Source organism: Coregonus clupeaformis, chromosome 37 (assembly GCF_020615455.1).
Source record: "Coregonus clupeaformis isolate EN_2021a chromosome 37, ASM2061545v1, whole genome shotgun sequence".
Lineage (NCBI taxonomy): Eukaryota > Metazoa > Chordata > Actinopteri > Salmoniformes > Salmonidae > Coregonus > Coregonus clupeaformis.
The window spans coordinates 35,289,262-35,306,322 of NC_059228.1; the positions used below are offsets into that span (position 1 = coordinate 35,289,262).

General features: G+C 43.8%; 1 protein-coding gene across 3 annotated transcripts in view; it reads right to left on the reverse strand.

Annotated features, from left to right (window-relative positions):
• Positions 1–1,222: 1,222 nt before the first annotated feature.
• Positions 1,223–17,061, reverse strand: part of daam2 (dishevelled associated activator of morphogenesis 2) — a 215,432-nt gene continuing 199,593 nt past the window's right edge. For all 3 annotated transcript variants that reach the window (XM_045211645.1, XM_045211643.1, XM_045211644.1), the window contains 6 exons: positions 14,352–14,520; positions 14,009–14,116; positions 13,649–13,709; positions 13,283–13,414; positions 5,741–5,911; positions 1,223–3,212 (listed from right to left, as the gene is read on the reverse strand). In XM_045211645.1, the coding sequence (XP_045067580.1) occupies positions 3,000–3,212; positions 5,741–5,911; positions 13,283–13,414; positions 13,649–13,709; positions 14,009–14,116; positions 14,352–14,520 (854 nt within the window). In that variant the 3' untranslated portion in view covers positions 1,223–2,999. The remainder of the gene's footprint in view (positions 3,213–5,740; positions 5,912–13,282; positions 13,415–13,648; positions 13,710–14,008; positions 14,117–14,351; positions 14,521–17,061) is intronic.

The following is a 17,061-nucleotide window of genomic DNA, read 5'->3' on the forward strand; positions in this document are numbered from 1 at the left end:
AAGGATAAAGGGAGGAAGTCTTTCCAGGCTAAAAACACAGGTGTCGCCGCTCGTCTGTTTTGCCTGTTGTCAGTCCTATAGTCAGTTGCGCATCATATTTTAGTTTAGAAGCAACATTTGCTAGCTACCAATTTGCTTTGAGACCACTCCAAGAAATCTTTCACCCTTTTAAGTGCTGTGTACATTCATCCTCACGTTACAATTACATTGAGATCCCACTGGATGGGATGGTCACAAATCACAAAGTCCAAAGAAAGGAGACGAGAAAAAGGATGCCCCTTCAATTATATGTATTATTGTTATTTAATCGTGACCCCCAAATCTTAGTACCAGTAACCACCATTTTGATCAGAATGGAGTTAGCTGCTTGTGGTATAACCAACCTAGCACATAATTATTATTAGAGGATAAAAGTGACAAAATGCATTGCGTTAGCTCCATTGGAATATGTACCATTTTATCAATGTGTTAGGAAACATAGATGATACTTGACAGGGGACGTTTGATTGCCTAGTGGTTAAATAATAGAGGCTGTGGGGGTGAGAAGAGCATATAGGAGAGCGTCGCAGGGTTTGGGGTTTTCAGAGACAAACCAGTGCAAATGAAACCTGGATGTAAAAGACAGGGCATGATCTTTTACAAAAAGCTCAAATAAATGAAAGAAAAAACATTAACCGATTGAAATGTGAACTGAAAGACACCAACAAATAATGCATCAGGAGTACAAACAAGAACATAATGCCATGAAACATAAAAACCCTTATTCTTTGCAATTAGCATGTTTGCTTCTAAATATAAATATATAAATGGCTTCCTAATTGCAGTACTTTTTGTATTAATATATATATATATATATATATATATATATATATATATATATATATATATATATATATATATATACAGTACCAGTCAAAAGTTTGGACACACCTACTCATTCAAGGGTTTTTCTTTAATTTTTACTATTTTCTACATTGTAGAATAATAATGAAGACATCAAAACTATGAAATAATAACACATATGGAAGCTGGTTGAGAGAATGCCAAGAGTGTGCAAAGCTGTCATCAAGGCAAAGGGTGGCTACTTTGAAGAATCTCAAATATAAAATATATTTTGATTTAACACTTTTTTGGTTACTACATGATTCCATATGTGTTATTTCATAATTTTGATGTCTTCACTATTATTCTACAATGTAGAAAATAGTAAAAATAAAGAAAAACCCTGGAATGAGTAGGTGTGTCCAAACTTTTGACTGGTACTGTATGTATATATAGTGTTTTTCTGTTGCTTTGGCACAGTGTAATGCCAAAACAATCCTTCTTTTCTTCAAATTGTTAAAGACAAATGAATAGTAAAAGGTGAACTTGACCCTTAATTGTAGCACAGTCCCACTTTGGGGCACGGGTACTCCCCCACACGTTTCTACTGGGAAGTGTTGTGCTCTCGCTCTGTGAAATTCCGTCTGGGAGTGAGTCCTCGGGAATGCGACGTGGTAGAGGAGGCACATGGGAAGAGGGTGTTCCCAAAGGCAGCCGATGTGGCCACAGTCCCCATTGTGTCACCTCAACATCCTACTCCCAACTCCTGAATGGGCCGACACCAGCTGCAAAGCATTGTGGGACCCATAGTCCCTCTGTTGCAATAATGTTGGCAGTTATGGCTTTTTGGGAAGTACTCCTTGTGTCTTTACGTTCACTATTTGAAGTAGTAAAGCTACTACCAACCAGAATAAGCACCACCAGAGTAAGAGACAGAGCGAGAGAGGCGGCTCCACAGAGAACCACTACCCTCTGCTGGGCTGGAGGAGTCATTACACCAAATAGCAAAAACTCACAGATGCAACACAACATGGCACAAATAGGATAATCAAAGTTGTGTTCCGTGGTTGCCATGGCACCGTGAGATCGGCTAGGCAGAGAGCTCCTGTATATTTTGTAAATATTTGTCATTAATTGTATTTATAGCATTTTTCCCTACAAACGTTTGGTTTTATGAATGAACTATTAGCTTATTACTATAGTCTGAATCCAGCATGTTTTAAAGACTGAAGTTGGCGGTTGTTTTTTGGCTAGCTAGAAAACGAATGTTAGCTGGCTAGTACGCAATGTTTTGATTTGATTATGCGTACTGTCCAGAGGTTGAGGATCGAGAGAAGCCCGAATACAGAGTTATACAGAGATGACAGATGACCATGACTGGCTAATCCTGAATTACTATTGAAGTGTGGTGTGCTTTCTGGCGCCTCGTGACTGCCAAGTGGGTGCTGCATTTTGGTAGTAGTGAAGAGTAGCTGGCTAGCTAGTCCAGTGGCTAGTACGGAACTCTAACTTCATCTGACTGAGTCTGACTACGAAACCACAGACGCCGTGGATGGCGAGACACCATGATGACAACGTGCTGCTTGCCTGCTCCCGGCTCTCCCCTTTGACCACCTCCTCCCTCCGCTGACCTCAACCAAGCCATGAACTTTCTCATTACGTTTTGTTAATTTTGATTGTTTGTTTTTTTGTTGTTGCTTTACAGCACTTTGAGATTCCTTTATGTAATGAAGAGCGCTATAAAAATGATTATTATTAGAGTATGTGTGTGTGTGAGTGGAAGAGCACGGTGAGAAAGGGATAGACAAAGTGAGACATGGAGCACAGTGCTGGAGAGATGTGGTCAAAAGGGGATGGAGAGGTGGTCAAAAGGGGACAGGGAGTCATGTCACAGTGGTCTGTCTGTCAGTCCGTCTAAGTGTCTGTAGTCCACTTCTGAAAATGGGGTCAGGTGTCTTGGTGGAGTTTTGAAGCAGAGCAATTCTCATCAACTAAAGGTCTACTTTCCTTCCATTTTTCCTTCCGATGGGTGGTGTGGCTGCTATATCGAAATGACAGTCCGACACCCACAATCTTACCCTCTGACCCTTAACCTCTAGAGGTCATTGGTGAGGAAAACAGTGCCAACATTGTCCGCTGTATCCCTTTCACCCTTGACTCCTGGGGGCCAGGGGTCATTAATAGTTGACCTTGGTGACCGGTCTTTCGCGGCCACCCCCTTCCACTAGCTGGTTGACCGAACGCTTGCGGTTGCGCTTGAGTTTGGACAGGTCCTTGTCGAAGACCTCACCGGAGCGCAACGCCGACACCAGGTCGTCAAACTCGCCCCCCACCTCGTCTGTGGCACCACCCTTCTTGGCCCGCCGTTCACGCTCTCGCTGCTCCTTCAGCTATAGGGGGGAGGTATAAAGGGGGGAGGTATAAGGGGGGGAGAAAGAGAGACACATAGTTATAGACAGACAGAGCGTTGAACAGCAGTTAGAAGTGCTGATAGAAAAACAAAACAGAGAAACAGAGACCATATGACACACACAGACCAATAAAACACAGAGAAAACTAGACTTGCCATCTTAAAGACATGCTCCGGTACTTTGGTGCCTAAGAAAGTATTTTTAAACCTCCCGCTTTGGGCTAGATGTTTCAATGTGTAGTTCATAAATGTATAATCCATGAGCAGAATGACTGTCTTACCTCAATTATCCACAAAGTCCCTAGTTTGAAAGCGACTGTTTTCTTAAAGCTGTGCCATGGCATTTTCCCTACATTTCATGGCTAAAAAGTATATAAAAGTACCGGAGAATCTCTTTAACAAATGCAGAACAGAGTGCAGACTTTAAGGTTACTACAGATTACTAAAATGCTTATCATCATCTACATCACTACGTAAATATGATGTGGTTTTACTCAGGCTGCAAGGTTGTTCTGTGTCTATGTGTGTCTGTAAGTGTGAGTGCAGGGGGATGGATGTCTGGAGGTCTGTCTTGTTCCCAGACTTGTCCAGTTCTCCAAGCCACATTCCCATGACTGTTGTCATGAATATTCTCCAGGTCCTTCCTGTTGTGTGTACAGTGGGGAAAAAAAGTATTTAGTCAGCCACCAATTGTGCAAGTTCTCCCACTTAAAAAGATGAGAGAGGCCTGTAATTTTCATCATAGGTACACATCAACTATGACAGACAAAATGAGATTTTTTTTCTCCAGAAAATCACATTGTAGGATTTTTTTATGAATTTATTTGCAAATTATGGTGGAAAATAAGTATTTGGTCAATAACAAAAGTTTCTCAATACTTTTTATATACCCTTTGTTGGCAATGACACAGGTCAAACATTTTCTGTAAGTCTTCACAAGGTTTTCACACACTGTTGCTGGTATTTTGGCCCATTCCTCCATGCAGATCTCCTCTAGAGCAGTGATGTTTTGGGGCTGTCGCTGGGCAACACGGACTTTCAACTCCCTCCAAAGATTTTATATGGGGTTGAGATCTGGAGACTGGCTAGGCCACTCCAGGACCTTGAAATGCTTCTTACGAAGCCACTCCTTCGTTGCCCGGGCGGTGTGTTTGGGATCATTGTCATGCTGAAAGACCCAGCCACGTTTCATCTTCAATGCCCTTGCTGATGGAAGGAGGTTTTCACTCAAAATCTCACGATACATGGCCCCATTCATTCTTTCCTTTACACGGATCAGTCGTCCTGGTCCCTTTGCAGAAAAACAGCCCCAAAGCATGATGTTTCCACCCCCATGCTTCACAGTAGGTATGGTGTTCTTTGGATGCAACTCAGCATTCTTTGTCCTCCAAACACGACGAGTTGAGTTTTTACCAAAAAGTTATATTTTGGTTTCATCTGACCATATGACATTCTCCCAATCCTCTTCTGGATCATCCAAATGCACTCTAGCAAACTTCAGACGGGCCTGGACATGTACTGGCTTAAGCAGGGGGACACGTCTGGCACTGCATGATTTGAGTCCCTGGCGGCGTAGTGTGTTACTGATGGTAGGCTTTGTTACTTTGGTCCCAGCTCTCTGCAGGTCATTCACTAGGTCCCCCCATGTGGTTCTGGGATTTTTGCTCACCATTCTTGTGATCATTTTGACCCCACGGGGTGAGATCTTGCGTGGAGCCCCAGATCGAGGGAGATTATCAGGGGTTTTGTATGTCTTCCATTTCCTAATAATTGCTCCCACAGTTGATTTCTTCAAACCAAGCTGCTTACCTATTGCAGATTCAGTCTTCCCAGCCTGGTGCAGGTCTACCATTTTGTTTCTGGTGTCCTTTGACAGCTCTTTGGTCTTGGCCATAGTGGAGTTTGGAGTGTGACTGTTTGAGGTTGTGGACAGGTGTCTTTTATACTGATAACAAGTTCAAACAGGTGCCATTAATACAGGTAACGAGTGGAGGACAGAGGAGCCTCTTAAAGAAGAAGTTACAGGTCTGTGAGAGCCAGAAATCTTGCTTGTTTGTAGGTGACCAAATACTTATTTTCCACCATAATTTGCAAATAAAATCATAAAAAATCCTACAATGTGATTTTCAGGAAAAAAATTCTCAATTTGTCTGTCATAGTTGACGTGTACCTATGATGAAAATTACAGGCCTCTCTCATCTTTTTAAGTGGGAGAACTTGCACAATTGGTGGCTGACTAAATACTTTTTTTCCCCACTGTATGTGTCTCACTATAGCCTCAATGCATGCCCTCCTCATAATGCCTCTCTCTCTCTCTCTCTCTCTCTCTCTCTCTCTCTCTCTCTCTCTCTCTCTCTCTCTCTCTCTCTCTCTCTCTCTCTCTCTCTCTCTCTCTCTCTCTCTCTCTCTCTCTCTCTCTCTCTCTCTCTCTCTCTCTCTCTCTCTCTCTCTCTCTCTCTCTCTCTCTCACTCACTCACTCACTCTCTCACTCACTCACTCACTCTCACCATGGCCTCCATGCGTGCTCTCCTTTCCTCCTCCTGCTTGCGGCGCTGCATGTTCTCCAGGTCCTGCCTGGCTTCGTCGAACGACACCAGGAACGTGTCGAAGATCCCAAAGAATTCATCGGGCTGCATGCGACCCTGCTCCTCCCCAAAGTGCTTCAGCGACTTGGTGAACTGCACAGGGAGAGAGAAGGAGGGATGGTGAATGTTGGAGTTACACATCTCACCCTAATGAAGGTCTAGTGACAGAAATGTAAACGTGTGTTAATTCCTTAGTACTACGTGTGTGAGTTTAACTTGTAATTGGAATTACAGATAGTTCGGGAATAAATGGTATTGATACACCTCTACCATGGACCGTGGAATTTCAAACAAATCCCAATTGAGCCAAACAATTGTAGGAATTAATTTGTTAAAAAATAGATGGAAACACACATGCGCACACTGATTGGTGCTTTGGACAAATCACGATTTCGCAGGTGTTGGCACGTTTCGGATTTGGGAAGGGGACGGGACATTTGGCCCATAGACTTGCCCGTAACGTTCCGGTCCCGATCCTCGTTCTATCTCTTCTCTTAACATGTATGGGTTAACCGAGATTACTCTACACCTAGACAGAGTGTTTTATAGCAAGCCTGATTCCTCTACACCTAGCAGGGGGGGACTTAGTGATTTGGAGGCCCCAGGCAGAGGCCAGTCTGAGGCCCCCCACCCACACATTCCCGCACGCGCATCCACAAACACGTGCACACACACCACCCTCTGTCCAACACAGATTTTTACTACCACAGACGACACACTCCGCTGAGTTCTGTGGGGTCCTAATTCGCAGCAGCTATTAATCATGGAGACTTTATGATGGGTAGAGGAGACAGGAGAGGAGGAGAGAGAGGAGGTGAGGGCAGGGAGTGCTGAAAAAGAGTGTGAAGTGGTCTCTGCAAGTGGAAGTTTGGGTCACACCTTATTTAGGTAGTCCCATATCGATGATCTACAGATGGTCATACTATCAACAAACTGTCTGTTGATAGGCAAATGCTTGGTAAAGTTAAGGTAAGGGCTAGGTTTAGAATAAGGGTTGGGTAAGTGTTAAAGTTAGGGCTATGGTTAGTGGATAGATAGTTGAAATGTTGTTCACAGTTTTTGAACATCTACTGAAGATCTACAAACCATCTACTTGGGACTATCAAAATAAAGTGTTACAGAGGTTTGTAGCTGGCTACATCCCAAGACTGTTAAGTATCCTCCTTCCACATTTCCTTTCCTTAATGACAGTGGATAGATGAAAAGGCTACATGGGCATCCACCATATCATTATCATTACACCCTGTATCATTACCATTTCAATATTACCACTGCAACTTTATTTATTTCACAACGGTTAAGGGTTTTCAGATTAGCCGTCATGAAGGAAACAAGACAAGAAGGAATCACTTAAACAATTTGGACACTTGTGGGAACATAGAACATATTGTGCTACTGATGAGAGCCATGGGACTCCTCATATAGTACAGTGGTCACCGATCCTGGTCCTGGAGAGCAACATGGTGCACAAGCATTTGTTCCAGCCCAGCAGTAAAATGCTTGACACCATTGATCAACTACTCTTGAAATCTCTTGAAAAGATGCAAGACACTAATAATAATGAAATCAATCAAACTCATTCAGGCCTTTGATTAGAATAGAAACCCTTCCTGAATTCTTCATTTTTGGTACATCCCATGTTCCCTCAACTCTCGGGGCAGTGAGGAGCCAGAGGCTTTCTGAATGACTGCGCCAAATTCTGCCCCACAATGGCTCCTTAGTTAGTGCCCGCTGCCCTGTAACTGATTCCCTCACCCTTTAAGCTGACATTCCCGACAGCTTGTCAAACAGTTGTCCCAAAGTTCAACCCTGACGTTCTGCTCCCCTTTCCCCCTTGGTGCGAGTTTATATAGCTAGGAATGTAGACTGTTGAGAGGTGGTTGTATGGTGTAGTTGTTAAGACGTTGGTCTGTTTACCCCAACATTGTAGGTTCAAATCCCAGGTTGGATGACCGCATTACCCCCCCGGGATATTTTTTTCCGGTTATAGTCATTGCCGTGTACAGTTGTCCCAACGTTCCGCTCCCTTTCCAACCTGTGCCCAGCTAGCCTGCCAAGTTTTTGGTGCGAGTTTAAATAGCTGCCATGTACATTCCCCACAAGCCAACACCACGACGGCATTCAAGGAACTACACTGGACTTTGTGCAAACTGGAAACCGCATACCTTTATTGTAGCTGGGGACTTTAATAAATGAAATTTGAGGAAAACCCTCAGAAATTTCGCAGCGCTAAAATTCTTGGCCATTGCTACTCTCCCTTCCGGGACGGCTAAAAGGCCCTCCCCCACCCTTTGGGAAATCTGACCACCTGCTCCTCCTTGCCTATAGGCGGAAACTTAAGCAGGAAGCACCCGTGGTAAGGACTGTTCAACGGTGGTCTGACCAATAGCTCAATCTATGCTTTAAGATTGTTTTGATCATGCGGACTGGGATATGTTCTGGGCCGCCTCTGGGAATAATATTGATGTATACACTGACTTAGTGACTGGGTTAATCAGAAACTAGCGCTGACCCCATTAGTCGACTGGTCGATTGTTTGGTCGCTAGGCTGTTGGTCAACCAACAATATTTTAGTCAAGCAGTTGCAAAAAAAACGGCACGTCTTGATTGATGCCTGTCTCAGTGGACTAATCCATTGTGGAGGCCGTGGGGATGCCACACCAGTATCACTAGTAGTACATTTACCATTCATTCCCATAATTTCTAATCTACAATGTTTGTTTGGTTACCGTAATTTCTGTTAATGCATTCAATATTTTATTATTACAGTCTTTTACAGTTCTCATTCTCGGAGTGGAAAAGTTGTTTGCAGAGCGCACAACCTAGGCTTGTGAGAAACAGGTTTTGGTTTATTTCATTCCATTTACGAGTTGTCAATTTATGAATTGTGTTTTGTTTGGAGCACTCCTGTCAATGTTAAGTAAGGACGCGCACCTGATTATGCATAGAAGTAGGCCTAGGCTACCTGGCCTGCGTGCAAATGTAGGCTTATAACTTTTCCTATTTGGGTATCTGATAGTATTTCTGATTGTCTTAACTCACCACCACTAATGAGCTGTGGAGCTTCTCAAACAAAGTCTGTTTTTACATCCATTGAGAATGACAATAGTTCATCAATGTAGCCTATTTTAAAAATCTTTCCAGCTCTCTCCCTTTTGATAATCACTAAGCCAAAAAAATAAAAGAATGCTCTGATCCGGTGGAAACGTCATAAAATAGGACTACTTGATTACTTCTTATCCCTTGCGCAAATAGCTTACAGCTGTGTCTGTCCGGACCTCACTAGTGCAGAAAACTCTGAGGGTCCAGAATATTTTATACAATGTTGCAAGTTTGTTAGTGCAAGCTTCGGGCTGTTGATACAATGTTTCAAGTTCCAAGTAGCCAATGTGATATTTTCTACCTGCAGGCTGCAATGTTTTTATTTGTTGGCTTTATGTAGGCTATTTTTACATGGTTGGCAATGGCAATAGAAGTTACTTTTAGATTTGTATAATTTTTATTTAGATTTAGAATTCTTATTAATCACATGACAAAAATGTGCATATGAAAATCATAACTGGCACGCAGATCGGTAGAAATGGTAAGATAAATTGGTACTCAGGTGCCTACCCAGGTGGTGGAGGTAGGCAACAACCCCTCCGCCACGCTGATCATCAACACAGGGGTCCCACAGGGGTGCTTGCTCAGCCCGCTCCTTTAGTACCTGTTCACCCATGACTGCGTGGCCATGCATGTCTCCAACTCAATCATCAACTTTGCTGATGACAAAAGTAGGCCTGATTAACAGTGCCTTGGCGTAGTGGTGCCAGGAAAATAACCTCTTCCTCAAAGTCAACAAAACAAAGGATCTGATCATGGACTACAGGAGACAGCAGAGAGAGCACGCTCCCATCCACATCGACAGGGCCGCAGTGGAGAGGGTTAAAAGCTTCAGGTTCACAGAGGACCTGAAATGGTCCCTTTCCACAGACAGTGTGGTGAAGAAGGCGCAACTGTGCCTCTTCAACCTCAGGAGGCTAAAGAAATCAGTCTTGGCCCCTAAGATCCTCACAAACTTCTACAGGTGCACCATTGCGAGCATCCTGTTGGGCTGTATCACCGCCTGGTACGGCAATTGCACTGTATGCAACCGCAGGGCTCTCCAGAGGGTGGTGTGGTCAGCCCAACGCACAATCGGAGGCACACTGCCTGCCCTCCAGGCCATCTACAGCACCCGGTGTCACAGGAAGGCCAAGAAGACCTCAGCCACCCGAGCCATGGCCTGTTCACCCCACTACCATCTAGAAGGCGGAAACTGTACAGATGCATCAAAGCTGGGACCGAGAGACTGATAAACAGCTTCTATCCCCAGGCCATCAGACTGTTAAACATCCATCACTAGACGGCCTCCGCCTAGTACCCTGCCCTCTGCCCAGTACCTTACTTTGACCCTCAGTCACTGTCACTAGCCGGCTACCACCGGGTACTCTACATTGCAACTTACGGACTGCTGCCCTATGTACATAGTCATTGAACACTGATCAATTTAAAGGGATACTTCAGGATTTTGGCAATCTACTTCCCCAGAGTCAGATGAACTTGTGGAAACCATTTTTATGTCTCTGTGTCCAGTATACAGTGGGGTAAAAAAGTATTTAGTCTGCCACCAATTGTGCAAGTTCTCCCACTTAAAAAGATGAGAGAGGCCTGTAATTTTCATCATAGGTACACGTCAATTATGACAGACAAAATGAGATTTTTTTTCTCCAGAAAATCACATTGTAGGATTTTTTATGAATTTATTTGCAAATTATGGTGGAAAATAAGTATTTGGTCAATAACAAAAGTTTCTCAATACTTTTTATATATCCTTTGTTGGCAATTACACAGGTCAAACATTTTCTGTAAGTCTTCACAAGGTTTTCACATACTGTTGCTGGTATTTTGGCCCATTCCTCCATGCAGATCTCCTCTAGAGCAGTGATTTTTTGGGGCTGTCGCTGGGCAACACAGACTTTCAACTCCCTCCAAAGATTTTCTATGGGGTTGAGATCTGGAGACTGGCTAGGCCACTCCAGGACCTTGAAATGCTTCTTACGAAGCCACTCCTTCGTTGCCCGGGCGGTGTGTTTGGGATCATTGTCATGCTGAAAGACCCAGCCACGTTTCATCTTCAATGCCCTTGCTGATGGAAGGAGGTTTTCACTCAAAATCTCACGATACATGGCCCCATTCATTCTTTCCTTTACACGGATCAGTCGTCCTGGTCCCTTTGCAGAAAAAACAGCCCCAAAGCATGATGTTTCCACCCCCATGCTTCACAGTAGGTATGGTGTTCTTTGGATGCAACTCAGTATTCTTTGTCCTCCAAACACGACGAGTTGAGTTTTTACCAAAAAGTTATATTTTGGTTTCATCTGACCATATGACATTCTCCCAATCCTCTTCTGGATCATCCAAATGCACTCTAGCAAACTTCAGACGGGCCTGGACATGTACTGGCTGAAGCAGGGGGACACGTCTGCACTGCAGGATTTGAGTCCCTGGCGGCGTAGTGTGTTACTGATGGTAGGCTTTGTTACTTTGGTCCCAGCTCTCTGCAGGTCATTTACTAGGTCCCCCCGTGTGGTTCTGGGATTTTTGCTCACCGCTCGTGATCATTTTGACCCCACGGGGTGAGATCTTGCGTGGAGCCCCAGATCAAGGGAGATTATCAGTGGTCTTGTATGTCTTCCATTTCCTAATAATTGCTCCCACAGTTGATTTCTTCAAACCAAGCTGCTTACCTATTGCAGATTCAGTCTTCCCAGCCTGGTGCAGGTCTACAATTTTGTTTCTGGTGTCCTTTGACAGCTCTTTGGTCTTGGCCATAGTGGAGTTTGGAGTGTGACTGTTTGAGGTTGTGGACAGGTGTCTTTTATACTGATAACAAGTTCAAACAGGTGCCATTAATACAGGTAACGAGTGGAGGACAGAGGAGCCTCTTAAAGAAGAAGTTACAGGTCTGTGAGAGCCAGAAATCTTGCTTGTTTGTAGGTGACCAAATACTTATTTTCCACCATAATTTGCAAATAAATTCATTAAAAATCCTACAATGTGATTTTCTGGATTTTTTCCCTCAATTTGTCTGTCATAGTTGACGTGTACCTATGATGAAAATTACAGGCCTCTCTCATCTTTTTAAGTGGGAGAACTTGCACAATTGGTGGCTGACTAAATACTTTTTTCCCCCACTGTAAAGGAAGTTAACAAATGATAACTAGTTTTAGCACAATGACTGGAAGTCTATGGGTATCTGCTAGCATGCTATCCACGAGTTCATCTGACTCTGTGGAAGTAGATAATGGGCCTCATTGCCAAAATCCTGAAGTATCCCTATAATAATGTTTACATACTATACATATATATATACTGCTGTACTTCATTTTGGATTATTGTGTGCTTGTTTAGATTTACTGCATTGATTGATAGGAACATAAGCATTTCACTGCACCGAGGACATTACATTACTAGAATCAGTTTCCCTATCCAAGAAGTGATTTCATCAGAAATTATCCTTTCTATTACTTTACTAAGCAAACCACACACACACACACACACACACACCCCATTTCCATGGATATTGAGGAACCTACACGTTGACTCATCCACTCCCCAACACATACACATGCACACACAGCTCTGAGGCAAGAGGGTTAGATAGAGTCTGGCCTGGTGCACACAGAGGTTGTTTTGTTTTATGGCAGCAAATGGAGCTTTGGCTCGTGCCTTTTCCTGTGACGTCCTAAACGACCAGTTTTTTCCCTCCTTTTTACAGCGCTCCTTGAACAAATAATTAGGAGTACAGACGCTAACACAGACGAGGCTCTGTGATGGCAATGAGTGCCCTTCCCTGTCTTTTTCTCTCTCTCCGTCTGTCTCTTTCTCCCTCCCTCTTTCCATCCTTTACGCACGCACACATACACCACATCAATCCTCATGGTCATGTGACTCACCGACAAACATACGCATCATCGAAGAATACTGCAAAACTGCCTTCCCACTCAAACACTCTCATACGCACTCCACTAAAACCCTTCGCCCCCTACAGAGTTCAAAAAGCCTTCCTCTCATGCCCTTGAAAGAAGGAGGTTACAAAGGAGACCAACTACATTTCAACAGGAATAAATCTGAAAACAGAGGGAAAACAATCCAACATCGGGGTTCCCCAGCCTGTTTAAGTCATCACACAGGGTTGGAAAGATGCACAAAGGTTCCTCTCTTTCCTTTTTTGGCTCCCTCTCCCATTCTTTTCCCTCTCTTACCCACCACCAACTCCTCTCTGTCTCATACTGGTTTGGCAAGAGTATTTTGAATGGGATTGGAGCCATTAATGTTCATGGTTGAGAGGTGACACTACCTTGTCCTTGGCCTCATTTAAAATCGTATGATTAGGGCCAGGGGGATGGTAAGGGTTGAGAGGTTAAAGGTCAGGGTTTCTACCTTGTCCTTGGCCTCGTTCAGAAGGTCTTCTAGCTCGGAGAAGCTGAAGCTGGCCACTGTGATGAAGTCCCCCACCACGGGGACAAACTTGTCCCCTCGGTCCCTCGTCCTGCTCTGCTGGTACTGCAGCTCCTGAAGGGGGAGAGAGGGATGTTATCATTTCACTTTCCTTTTCACCCACTTTTTCGGTCAAGTCATATTAGTCATGTCTTATTCTTTCTCTTAAGTGAAGGAGGTATTACAGAGGAATATGTGTGTGTGTGTAGTGTGTGTAGTAAATAAAGACATAGAGAGAGACAGTCGCCAGATGCGCGTCACACGCACACACATATAGAGACAGACACACACACATTATTGACAACTCACCGTCTCTATAGCCTTCAGTCCACTCTTGATGTTGTGCACCTCTTTCTCCAGCTCAGCCAGACTGGTTGAGAAAAGGAAGACGTTCAGATGTCTGATATTATTTAATAAAGTGTATTGGGGTAATAAAGCCTAATCTAATCCTAGATCTGTGGCTAAGAGAAACCTCTCCCTTGCGTTCCCATAGAGCAGCGCTGTATTTCAAATAGCTTTTGAATGGTACTTCAGTAAAGTGTAGGATAAAGTTGCGTTTAGACACTGATCTAAGGTCAGTTTTGTGTGCGCTCCCTAATGGTTAAGGTTAGGATTCGGTATGAGGTAAACTGATCCTAGATCTGTGTCAGCCAGGCGGTGGGTACTTACTTGACTTTGGCAGCCTCAGGTATGCTGAGCAGGTCCTGCTGGATGTGGAGGATGTCGGGGTAGTTCTTCTCAAAGATCATGATTAGGTAGTGCAACATGGTGATGTTCCTGTTTCAACACACATTAGCATGGACAGCGATAGCACACACATGTAATTGAGAGAACACACATGTAATTGAAAGCACACTCTCACTCTCTCACACACACACACACTTTCTCCAACACACTCTCTCTCACCCTTACAAACACACTCTCACACACACATTTGATCTGCAAATCTCTGCCCACCACCCCTCCGCGGTTGTGCAACCGTTAGTTAACCCCTCTCTCTGCCCGCTCTGACCTGTCTATGCTGGACTTGGTGTCTGCAATCTTGTTGAGGGATGACACCTTGAAGCCGTAGGCGTTGCCCCGCTGGCCTTTGTTCATGAAGTTACCGAAGGCCAGGACCACCTCCAGGGTCTGAGTCAACCTCTTACTGCGGACCACCTCCTTTGAGGCACTCAGTATGGCTGAGAGAGGTAGGGGGAGGGGGGTTGAGAGAGAGGGAGAGGGAGAGGGGGTGAGAGAACAATTGCAATGCATCGTGATAGCTTTCACAGACTGCATTCAATAACGAAAGACGTCCATAGTAGTTAAGGTTTGAACCTCAAACTCCAGGGAGAGAGAACAATTGCAATCTTTCGTGATAGCTATAACATGGTGAAGATCTCAATTGCATACTCCTCGCGTCCTCTCTCCTCTCTCATCGTCTCCTTCTCAAAACCCATTGGATGAGAAAGCCAGAGGTCCCGCCCCTCTGACCTCCTCCAATGGGTTTTGAGAAGGAGACGAGGTGAGAGGATGCGAGGAGTATGCAATTGAGATCTTCCCATAGACTACATCCATGACATCTTAGCTGAGGGTTCAACCTCAAACACCAGCGAGAGAGAGAGAGAGAGAGAGAGAGAGAGAGAGAGAGAGAGAGAGAGAGAGAGAGAGAGAGAGAGAGAGAGAGAGAGAGAGAGAGAGAGAGAGAGAGGGCAATTAACAACGCGTCATGATAGCTATTCCACAGACTACAATCAATATGCAAGATGTCCATAATAGCTAAACGGTTAATCCTCAAACGCAAGGGAAGGAGAGAGATTGTTTCTTTGACTTAAAAGAAACAAAACCACAATACACATCTGACACACTACTAGTGGAACAAAAACCATCCCCATCCTAAGCTATCTTTCCCTGGAGTGAGAGTTGACATCACAGAACGGGCCGCATCTCTTCAGAGCAACCCATTCATAATTCTGTCTACTTCTTTCTTCACTTTAAAGGGTCAATCTGCAGCTCAAACAACAAAGCTGTTATCCCACCACTGTTTTGGTAAATAGCTGAGAGATGGGGCTGAAGAAATTTTACCAATCTCAAATTCATAGACATAGCTATGGATGCAATGACAGACCCCCCCCCAAAAAAACTCACTCTTGATCCACTACGACAGAACGCAACTCATACAGTAACCAGAGTTGAGTTCAGGAGGGCACAACTTTTTTGTTGCAGATAGAAATGTCTCAGAGATGACCTACCAAGACAGAGGAGGATGTATATTCTACATGATGTATTTCTATCTGAATGTTCGGTGGCGTTGAACCCCATACACGACACAGGTCAGGTGGAGCCAATGTGGTAGTGGGGATATTTGAAATGAGACACAACATCATCCCCTGCCTAAGCAGTTCATAGATGCTTCATAGACGTCAACAACCTGACCCCTTGACGTTTCCTCTACTCCTGTCTACTTCTGACAATGACAATTGAGAAGTGAGCGGAATCAGGTTTAGTGAAAAGGTAGAGAAGAACCACCTACTGCAAAGAGTGATATTTATTTTTTAAAGCCATTGTCAAAATACATCAAATCACTTCAAAAACTTCCAGATGCAGTATTAAGCAGATATTTTGTGAAATATAGACATAGTCAATAATTACATGACTGAATCATGCTTGTACAGTATCTGCCTCGTTCCATTCCAGAACCTACAAACTGTCCCCACCCTGCATGGACATCATAGAATGAGAGGTAAAATAAATTCCACTGTATAAGGGCTGCTTATTTCCTCCGTTGGCTCTGAGGTTATGACAGGATTACTTGTCTTATACAGTTGAAGTCGGAAGTTTACATTCACTTAGGTTGGAGTCATTAAAACTCGTTTTTCAACCACTCCACAAATTTCTTGTTTATAGTTTTGGCAAGTCAGTTAGGACTTCTACTTTGTGCATGACAGAAGTAATTTTCCCAACAATTGTTTACATAGACATTATTTAATTTATAATTCACTGTATCACAATTCCAGTGGGTCAGAAGTTTACATACACTAAATTGACTGTGCCTTTAAACAGCTTGGAAAATTCCAGAAAATTATGTCATGGCTTTAGAAGCTTCTGATAGGCTAATTGACATAATTTGAGTCAATTGGAGGTGTACCTGTGGATGTATTTCAAGGCCTACTTTCAAACTCAGTGCCTCTTTGCTTGACATCATGGAAAAATCAAAAGAAATCAGCCAAGACCTCAGAAAAAAAATGGTAGACCTCCACAAGTCTGGTTCATCCTTGGGAGCAATTTCCAAACGCCTGCAGGTACCACGTTCATCTATACAAACAATAGTACGCAAGTATAAACACCATGGGACCACGCAGCCGTCATACCGCTCAGGAAGGAGACGCGTTCTGTCTCCTAGAGATGAACGTACTTTGGTGCGTAAAGTGCAAATCAATCCCAGAACAACAGCAAAGGACCTTGTGAAGATGCTGGAGGAAACAGGTACAGAAGTATTTATATCCACAGTAAAACGAGTCCTATATTGACATAACCTGAAAGGCCGCTCAGCAAGGAAGAAGCCACTGCTCCAAAACCGCCATAAAAAAGCCAGACTACGGTTTGCAACTGCACATGGGGACAAAGATCATACTTTTTGGAGAAATGGCCTCTGGTCTGATGAAACAAAAATATAACTGTTTGGCCATAATGACCATTGTTATGTTTGGAGGAAAAAGGGGGTTGCTTGCAAGCCGAAGAAC